A 10,536-nucleotide genomic window follows, 5' to 3' on the forward strand; every position below is an offset into this window, starting at 1 on the left:
GACAGACACAGAGACAGACACAGAGACAGACACAGAGACACAGACAGACAGAGACAGACACAGAGACACAGACAGACAGAGACAGACACAGAGACACAGACAGACAGAGACAGACACAGAGACACAGACAGACACAGACACAGAGACACAGACAGAGAGACACAGACAGACAGACACAGAGACACAGAGACAGACACAGAGACAGACACAGAGACAGACAGAGAGACTCGAAGAGGAAAGGAGGAGTTCCAGCTTTGTTTTAAAGAGTAAGCACAAAATGTTCAGACGCTCATCACTCCCATTGGTTCCAGTTAGGTTTAAGAGCTCCTGTTCACTGTTTGCTGATATGTTTGTGTTTTTTTAATGTTTCGCTGGCTTYTGCTGATTCTGTGAACTAATTGCTCAGAGAAAGAACACAGTGAGCTGAAAACATTTCCAGTTCTCTGCAGAAATCCATTGATACTGACATTTGTTAACAACCAGAATCCAAACATAGCATCTATTAGTGATTAAAATTGAATCAATTATTGGGACTGTATTTTATAAAATACCTTACTATGTATTGACCCAAAACATGACTTGGAACACATAAAGAAAATAAAAGAATTTATCCTGACAACCCTTCAAAACAAGTCCTACTTGTTTGGCCTTTTTTTTTTTTTTTTTCAAATTGTCCCGTCATGAACCTGAACATTTAACATGTTAACTGAGGCCTGTGGAGTCTGAGGTGAAGCTCTTGGGTTTTCTGTCATTTCTCTGGGTATTGTACAGTCTGACAGTCTGACCTTGAGGTAACGTCCACTCCTGGGAAGCGTGTCACCTGTCCTGGATGTTTTCTCGATTCTATTCAATTCAGTTTATTTATATACCGTAGTGCACAAATCGCAACAAAAGTCGTCTCAGGGCACCGTACAAAAAAAATCAATCTAAGAAATACAGCAGTTTGTGTTGAATCTTCATCACAGTCTCCCATCCTGAGCAGCACATTGGCAGCAATGGAGAACTCCAGATTGTTTGGGAAATGACCCTTACAGTTTGTTTCCCATTCTATATTTTATTTCAGGACAAATAAGAAAAATGTAGATTGCAATTCTTAAAGTAGTGGGGTTTTTGTTTATTAGAACAAATGTTTGGCACAGATCTGGATGTTTGTGATAACAAACATTTGTTATTTAATTCAATTAAAGTTCATGGTAATCATCTGAGTAATGGCAGGGGCACAACATAACACAACTGACTCACCCCCAGGCTGAATAATCCTTACTGTGTTATCTATACTATATACAATGAAAAGAGGAAAAAGCTTTGTGGTTCTAAAAAGCAGGTTAAATGACTRATTTTATTTATAATATGTGGGATCTTTTTTGAACTGTTTGTGGCTTTTATTAAGATGTTGCATCAAAAACTGCAATTTATTTCTTCCTAAAACGGAATTAAACTTCCTGAATTGTCCTTTTTGTGACTTTTTATTTAAAGTAAATGAGTTATGTACCTTTGTTTAAAATTCCTAAAGTGTTCATGAAATCTGCCAGATGATGTAGACAAAGTACCACAAAATTAAAGTATTAAACCCCTTTTTTTGTCTGCAGCTGATGCTGGGCACAATCATAATACTTCTGATTTGTTTTTGTTTTTCCACAGGACTTCAGCTTTTTAGCCGTAACTGTGACAAAATAACCTTTGAAGAGAGTTTCCAAGTATCCAGCCTCAGCATATTATTTAAAAGAAATCTAATCTTGAGTCATGTGAGTCAAGTTATTAAAAACCGGAAATTCAAAGTGTGATAAACAAAACAACCATTCGGAAGGTTCATACCAATGACGCTGACACCTCTGGCAAAAACAGACTACATAAACTTTGAGTTCTGTGGTTGGAAGAAAACAAAACCAAAAACATGTTTGAATCTTTTCCAGTGAATGCAGCATGGTTTCAAGTTCAGTTTGGGACAAGGTGAAGATCAGAAGAATGGATTTCTTCTGACATTCTTTTGGACAGAGATCTTTTAAAACCCCAGAGGACCTATAAAAGTGACTTTTAAATTAGTTTTTATTGTTTTAGATGGCAGTGGCTTGAATAAATTGACGCTCTGAAACAGAATAAAAATATAGCGTGTTTTCCTCAGTGTCCAATTTCTGCTTCACACAGGTGTGCTCAGACAACCAAACACCATCCATTTATATAAAACCAGATGTGAGGCTGGGGGTGGTGTAAAAGTGACAGAGATCTTTAATCACACAGCAATCAGCACTACTGGCGTCGTTGCATCACGTTCCGCACACACACATGTACAAACACAATAACTGGGTGTGCAAGGCTAGGAGTCATGGGTGRGGGCAGGTTTGAATACCTGCAGAGCAAGATCACCTGTCTTGCATCATTTAAAGCTTCAGGCAGCCAATGGGAGGACTGGGCACACTGATAGCAGAGGCAGGAAGTCCATTCTTGGTATGGGTGTGAAAGTTTGGCGATCCTTTAACACACACACTCGCATGCACGGAGTGTAATTAAATAAACAGCTCGTGGAGTATGTGGCCTTGCAGCTTTTCAAAAAGCAGCGTTGCCGCCTCCGCTGTTTCATGTGAACAAAAACAAGCAGAAGCCTGAGTCACAGTAGCTGTCTGTGTTTGAGAGTTCTTGTAGAAATGAGACCCATCAAATGGCCAATTGTGTTACAGATTACTACTTTCCTTTTTAACAAAACGCCATCATTCACACAAGGCTGATATGCAATCAGAAATGTGCAGTTAGCAGTGGTGAAAGCAGCTCCGGCTCTGTGATGAGAGATGCTGACCTAAGATGAACCTAGTGTTGAATACAAATATATTTAAAGCTTCCGTATAGGACGGTCACATGATAATAATAGATTTACTTCCCAGTCACAAAGTTTCCTTAACACATCTATCTACTGATACGTTGTACTTTAAAAATAAAAAATAAAATTAATAGTTGACATATTTTAGCACAAAGTCAATTTTCCACTCTACCATTCTACTTGTTTTTTGTTTGTTTTGGGTTTTTTTGTTTTTTTTTTTACTCAGCTGTGCAGGGACGAAAAAACCACCCAGACGTTAATTTACTAGAAAACACTGGCTCTGGTGAAATTTTTCCAAGTTTACTATCAACATGTAGCTATTTTCCATCTAAAGGTTTCCTCTCAGTTCAATGTGAAAACCCAAAAGAAACAATAATAACAAAACACTAAGAACCAATATTAGTCTGTATAAAATACTGGGAAGAATTAAGGCATCTGAAAATTCTGCAGTTGTTGCTTTTTAAAAATGTAATCAGAAATTTAAGTAGAGACATTTGAAATCGTGATCTCTGTATCTTATTTTGAAATTCTCAATGTTTGTCCAATGCTTATTGAGTTGTACAAAAAAAGACAACTAATTGGCCATTTTTTCTGTCACTTCTACTCAAATTTGTTTTGATGTTAATTTGGCGCCAGGCGGAGAACGTGTGTTTTACAGTCACGGCTGCAAGAGTGTGCACAGCTCTAACGTAAGCTAGATAAACACATTGATCCAAATGAATCAGAAGCTGGTGACTCTCTAGTATTTTGTTAATTTCTTCCTCTTCTACAGAAAGGGATTCATTCGACAAATATTCACCTGTAATTTCACTTGAACTTTTCCCCATAGGTGCAGTATGTCATCCAAGGTTATCACAAGAGGAGAGAGTATATCGCTGCTTTTCTCAGTCATTTTGGAACGTGAGTGAGCCATTATGGTCCATATCGGCACTTATTAATGACAGTGAAGCATGGCAATACTCAAGGTTTTTTTTTTGTTTTGTTTTGTTTTGTAGMGGGGTAGTAGAGTATGATGCAGAAGGGTTCACGAAACTCACCCTTCTCCTCATGTGGAAAGACTTTTGCTTCCTAGTTCATGGTAGGAGAGACACAAAAATAACMTGTTTTTACAAGTTGGTTTGATTACTTTTGACTTARTGTTGTTTCCTACATCTGTCCTCCCATTCTTATGCACCTCGTAGTGGATCTCCCACTGTACTTCCCCAGGGATCAGCCAACTCTCACCTTCCAGTCTGTGTACCACTTCACCAACAGCGGTCAGCTTTATTCTCAAGTGCAGACGTCMTATCCGTACAGCCCGCGCTGGGACGGCAACGAGATGGCCAAAAGAGCAAAGTATGTTCAATGTGTCACTCAAAAAACTGGAAATAAACATATCCACCTTTTATATTCAGTTTTTTTTTTTTTTTTTTGTCAAGTGTTTGAAACACAATTTAATTTACATTTTAATAATAATTGTGTTTTATTTTCATTCAGGGCATATTTCAAGAGCTTCATCCCTCAGTTTCAAGAGGGAGCCTTCACCAATGGAAAACTCTAATATTCCCTCATGTCTGGGAAGTTTTGGGTCTGAGTGTGTGGCCTTGTGTGTGTGTGTGTGTAAATACAAGGATGCACACAGAGAGAATTGCCACTTTTTTGTTGTGTTTTTCTTTTTAAACTTTCACATCCCAGCAGAATCTTCAATGACTGTAAAAGCTTTTATTTTGAAAATGCAATAGTCTGTGTAGTACGACTTGTTAGTTCAATAATTTTTTTTTAAATAATATTATTGTTTTGTTGTAGGGATGCTTTCTGGAAACTCCACACAAAGATTTATACATCATTTGCATCAAAACAAGCTTGAAGGAAGAATCTTTGTTTACTCGTTTTTTCTGTTTTTGTCTTTTTTTTTCCTGRTTTTTGTCACTTGGGATTCTCAAGTTTTGTTACACTCTGTGTTAAAATCACCTACAACTTGTTTTTGAACTGTTAWAATACTATTTCCATTCTGATTCTGGGAAGTCTTTTTTAACTGACATTGATGGTACTGCGAGTTACTGATAAACATGTTTGTGCAAAATTTCTTTACAGTAAAACCAGTTTTTTTCTAATTCCGTCATATTCTTGTTTTCACTGGATACAATGTTGAAAACATCTTGTGGTAGGCATGAAAACAAAATCAAATTTCTTCAAATCTGGGGGGCTTAGTTGTGGTCAAAAATCTCCAAAAATGTGTGAACGTCTGCTTTTTATGCAACACTTTTGTGTCTGATGCATTTTAAAGCTTWCAGTGAAGCCATTTTGCTTTAACAGGACATCAGTGTGACTGAGTTATATAGAAAAAAAATGTGTSTGTGCTTAAATGTGTGTCTGCTCCCTTGTTTTCATCATTAAATATGAAGCTCATAGTTCGGGGTCCTTCCTGGCCTAAGGCGCAGCCCTCTGCTATATTTATTGTCGGTAAAGCAGCAACTGTCATGTCTAATTGAGAACTATAGGGTGAATGTTTCGAGGGCATTTAATAGCATCAAGGCTCTTAATAAAATAATTAAAACGTAAGATTCTTTTTGTCTTTTTCACTGCCCCGCTCCTCGTTTGTCGCTCTAACCTTTCCCGACCTGCTTTGAGAACATCCCGGCTGTCAGCCGCAGGACAAGCCGCTCTTTGTTTTATGGGGGGGGTGTTGGGGAGGAGTTGTGATTGGAGAAGTTCAGTGGAGGGGGTAGCAGCGTCTTTTAACAAGCTCGAGTTAAAAGAAGAGTTGAAGTTGACAGGAGGCTTCAGGCGTCACAACTCCAAGCTTCAAAAGGTACCAATTGATTTTCGATGGACGTGCTCACTGGAGTGTGTGGAGCCCAACGTGTAAAATCTGCTGCTTGACATCAGTTAAAACACAGAGAGTGACTGAATCATCAGCTTGTGTCCCAAATCACTCCCTTGAATGCATAGTAAAAGGTAAAGTTCACTAGCTTGGAATGTCAATTAAAGCAGACGTTCACTCCTGAAGTTAACCCGAGCCGACGTAAGCCCTTTAAGAAATTTGTAAACAATTCTCCCCAAAGTGGCTTAAACTGTGTCACCAAGTCACATCGATTTAAAAAAATAAAATAAAAATTTGGAACCTAAACAGAGCTCACCTTTACATGATTTTAAGCAACTTAACGTGGATTTATCCGGCGTTAATGATCCTGTGAAGGTACCTTTTGAAGATGTATTTCTCAGCTCCCTGAATCACAGTGCAGAGGTCTGCCAACCCTTCCGGCTAATACTRCAAATCCACTAATCCACGCGTCTTTGAGAGATCTCAACAGCAGTCGGATGGAATAATTACAGGCTGGAAAAATTAGTTTGGAATCTTTGGACATGGAATGATTAAACTGATGGGGCTTTTATGTGGGTGCAGCCTGGCTGAACAGATTCCAGCAACAACTGAGAAACGCGACGGTTGTTTTCCCCTCCGAGGTTAAATGGGCGGTCGAGTTGAGTGGTGTTTCTGCTTTTAACCATTTTCTTGGCTCGGGGGTTAAAAGATTGAAGCCTTCCCTGGTGGCGAATCTGTTCAGAAGTAGGTGCCGTCAACATGAAGGAGCATTAGATTAACATTAACTGCGCCGGTGACAACCCTATTAGCATGTAGCTTGGAGGCGCTAAGGACCTGCCAGCCTGGAGAAATGACAAGTGTGTGAAACAGGATCATTTAAAGCCAAGCAACAAGCACCTTCCCAGGCAAACAACCTTTCTGTGGGCTTCACACGTTATCCCAAAAGAGTCGCCGGAAACTTTTTGAGGAGCAGAAAAGGACATCAGAGGCGGTCAAAAGTTCCACGGAAAGGGACTGAACCCAACAGAAAAAGAGGGGAAGTGTGTGTGACTGTGAGAGTGATTGAAAGTCCTGAATCATCCTTGTTGAGATGACAAACAGTTGCGAGGATGAGGTAATCGGAGGGGAAGCGAGGAGCGTCCAAAAGGCCTGAATATGTCAGCGAGCGGTGGAGGTGCACAGGCTTGTTTATTGGAGTTTGTTTACTTTCCTCTCCTGTCTCCGCGTCCGAGTTGTCCAAGTCTGTCGACCTCGCCTGAATCGTTGAGTTCTTCCGCCTTGATTTCTTTTCGCTGCGGCCTTTTGATTGAACATAGTCACCCAGAAAAGAGCTACTGTGAGGTACTTTCCAAAATTCAGAGTGACGTGTCTGTTCTTCCCTCTTCCTCCTCATCTTCAGCGCGTTCGGAGGGGAGGGATGGATTTCCGAGGCGYTGCGGCGTAGGGTTGTTGACGCGAGCCATGTTGAGGATGATGGAGCTGAAAGGCTTAACTAATTTTGGAAAGAGAGCAGGAGGAGGGGAGCGAAGGGGGGATTTGGGGTCTTTTGTTACAGCCTGTTTGATCTGGGAATTCGAAAGGAGGGGGGGTGGGAATGGATGATGTTGTGGAAATGAGAGAAATACTTCTCAGGTCTCTCACTTAACATTTCAGTCCCATGTCAACGGGGCAGTGCCCTCCCCACCCAAAKCTTTAGATAATAACTGGATCTAGTTAAATCCTGATTGTTAATTGCTAATTACTTGTCGTACACGAGAAGCCAGGAGAGCGTGGCTAAGCTGATCAGATGAATTTTCGCCCAGGAGCTTGTAGGTTTTCCTGTTTTTTTGTCTGGTGTYCAGGGTGTTCTGGTTGAGCTGGTTTTTGACAAGATAAAGAGAGATTTTCTTTCTTTATTTATTTTTAAGTAGGGAGGAGTCCTCCTTATTCCCCCCTCTGGGTGCAATCATGGAAACTTGATTTAAACCTTAACTAAAGCACATCCTGCAGGTGTTTTTTTTTTCTTCTTTTCTGGAATGCAGCTCCTGGTGCTCCTTAAGAAAGCTGCTTGGCTTTGCTTCAACGTTCATGATTGTCATAGAAGATGAGATTCAATTTGCTTAAAAATACTGAAACTGGCAGCTGTGTTTCCTCTGCAGATTCTGAGCTATAATAGACTTTTTTACCGGGAAGGTTTGGCTCTCGTTTGCGATGCGTGCTCTCCAGCATTGCTTCATTATCTGATGATTTTGTGAAATTAGCATTAAGATCAGTCATGCAGCTTGGATTAGTTCAAGGTGTTTACTCGCTSTAATTTACTCCTGTTTCTCTGTGGCCTTTCCCTTGCCCCGTTTCCAGCCCTTCGTCCTCCCCCAGCTACCTGAGGAGCTGTCAGTCTGGATTGCGGCGCTGTCGGTTCAGCCTGTCAGGCTGAGGGACGCGTTCCCATCAGCCGCGGACACTGATAGACCTGTCAGGTGGGATGACAGCTGCAAGTGAAGACGCACACCGACAGGTACATGTAATGTGACAAGACTCCCGCTTCCCTTCGCCTCCCCCTCGTTCGAAAAATAAATACCTATAAGTTGGAGGAGTGCAGGAGGGATGAGGATGTTTCCTGACGAGTTGAGAGAAAGTTTGTTTCCTTTGAGCCTGACAGGATGTGATGCGGCCYCGTGATGAAGCACACCAGTTCTGTCAGCATCGGCTTCAGAACAATATTTCCATCAAATTTAAGGCTAATATTTTTGGGGTCCAACTTATAAGCATCTTAAACATTGCAACTAAACAAATTGGACTTGTACYAATATAATTATTTCAAACTTTGATAAACCTGTTTTTAAAGAAATGCCAACAAAGTGGTGTTTCTGCAGTTATAGACAAAAGTTAGAAAGAATGTCTCACTTCCTGTGAAGCTCTGATTGGTCCGCTCCATGGCCTGACATAGTATCCCACACTCAGCTGCTAAAACTCAAATTCCAATGTTAGGTGTCACTGGATTCCATTTGTACACACAACTCCAAGCTCAGGATAAGTATTTCTACAAAACAACTTTTTTTTTTGCCTAATGTTGATATCAGGGGTGTAGWTCGGGGTTTACTTGTTTCTCTGCTCCAACACACCTGATTCAGGGACTGAATTCCAGAGGTTTATAGTAACTAAGTCATTTACTTTGTTACAGTACTTAAGTGGTTTTTTGAGGATTTGTAATTTTACCAACTATTTTTTAAATAGCTACTTTTATTTTTTTATTTTGTTACATTTTAAGCCTAAAAATTATGATTTTACTTCTTTACTTTAAAATGTAACACCMACTTGTTACAAAATTAAATATGTTTGAACTAATGAAAGATGTTTATGCGCTCTAAGAAAAGGAAGTGTTGAATTTACTCAACAAAGTCATGTCATCTGGCTCCACTAAGCCTAGTTGAGTAAATTGAGCAAAGAATATACATATATTGCTCAATTTACTCAACCTGGCTTAGTGGAACCAGTTTGTTTCAGTAAATTCAACAATTTATTTATTAGGGACTGTGTAAAAGTACTTTTACTTTTACTTTCCCAATTTTTGTGAACAGTTTTATGACTTTTACTTAAGTAGTTTTCTCATCAGTGAAATGTGTTTTTACCAAAATCCTTTTCTGTTCATGTAATTTTACTTTTACTTTTTTTTTTCAAGTACTTTATAGACGTCTGCTGAATTCACACTTCAGGTTCTATAGAAGCCTGTTAATCACCCATTCATTGGAATCAGGTATGTTGGACGTTTCAACAATTAATCTCCATCAAACATAGGGTACTATATAAAAATCATTACAAGCTTTCAGTTTTTTTAGATTTTGTGTTCATGAAGCCAAACCTTCTTGAGTTGAGGGTTTGTCCCACTTCATTCCCTGACTGCTTCAACTATTTTAGGTTCAGGACCGGACCATTATCCTGACCATTATCTTTAAGACATCATGAAGGCCGAGGAACAATTTATCAGGACCACTTTAAAATGMTACAAGAAAGTCTGACTCTCTGGAAGCAAAATATAAAGAAKAGAGGGATGATTCAAGACCTTTGCTTTGTGCTGTATAGTGCACTTTACACATGTCATGTGGAGTTCAGCTTGTATTGTGATTTTCCGACTTGAAGAAAAGAACAAACGCCTTTTGAGCAGCGTATCACTCCTCAGATACTCGGCCATAAAGTGAGCTGCTGTTTTTTGTTTTTGTTTTGTTTTTCAAAATGCAGTCATAAAATATGTTCRACAATCATATAATAAAAATGAATTTATTAGTCTGAACATTAAGCAGGTTTTGGATRCACTGTATGAACATCATGCGAACTATAACGCTGTGGTTTTATTAAGATTTGTGGTTTTTGAGAGTATTTCATAGAAAATAAATSAAAGTGGACATGTCAGGCTTTTAGATCCTTCTTTMTCACATTTAAATCATTCAGTTGGATATATAAAGTAGAACTGCAATGGTTTGGTCTAAAATCTTCTTTACAGTAACTCCACAAACCTCTCATTTTGAGGCTGTGTCTTTAAATCCAAAGGAGCATTCACTGCAAAAAATGTCTACCTAACCAAGTTTTAAAATCTTAAATCAGCCAAAAAAGTCTTTTTGATCTTGTTTTGAGACTGATTTACTAAACAAGAACTGATTGTGTAAGAAAAATAATCTTGTTTTCAGAATGTGTAAGATTATTTGTCTTGTTAGTCTGAAAATTTGACTCAAATTCAGTCAAAAATTTCTGCCAATGGAGTAAGAAAATTTTACTTGGTACGATTCTTGAAATACTTMATTTMAKTCAATTTTTTCTTACTTCAAGAATATTACCAAGTAAATTATTTTTTACTCTCCTGGCAGAAATCTTTGACTTAATTTGAGTCAAATTTTRAGACTAACAAGACAAATAATCTTACACATTRTGAAAACAAGATAATTATTCT

At 38.9% G+C, this 10,536-nt stretch overlaps 1 protein-coding gene and 1 long non-coding RNA gene across 2 annotated transcripts in view; both read left to right on the forward strand.

Annotated features, from left to right (window-relative positions):
• The window catches only part of babam2 (BRISC and BRCA1 A complex member 2), a 78,478-nt gene extending 73,125 nt beyond the window's left edge, over positions 1–5,353 (forward strand). Inside the window, exons 9-12 of the mRNA XM_014010049.1 lie at positions 3,642–3,712; positions 3,808–3,890; positions 3,994–4,147; positions 4,289–5,353. Of these exons, the coding sequence (XP_013865503.1) occupies positions 3,642–3,712; positions 3,808–3,890; positions 3,994–4,147; positions 4,289–4,352 (372 nt within the window). The 3' untranslated portion in view covers positions 4,353–5,353. The remainder of the gene's footprint in view (positions 1–3,641; positions 3,713–3,807; positions 3,891–3,993; positions 4,148–4,288) is intronic.
• Positions 5,354–7,958: 2,605 nt separating this feature from the next.
• On the forward strand, positions 7,959–10,143 carry LOC106518684 (uncharacterized). Its single transcript, XR_001310349.1, has 3 exons — positions 7,959–8,109; positions 9,274–9,348; positions 9,510–10,143. It is a non-coding gene; the product is annotated as an uncharacterized LOC106518684 (long non-coding RNA).
• The last annotated feature ends 393 nt before the right edge of the window (positions 10,144–10,536 follow it).

This window comes from Austrofundulus limnaeus, unplaced genomic scaffold (assembly GCF_001266775.1).
Source record: "Austrofundulus limnaeus strain Quisiro unplaced genomic scaffold, Austrofundulus_limnaeus-1.0 Scaffold2, whole genome shotgun sequence".
In the NCBI taxonomy this organism is placed as follows: Eukaryota; Metazoa; Chordata; class Actinopteri; order Cyprinodontiformes; family Rivulidae; genus Austrofundulus; species Austrofundulus limnaeus.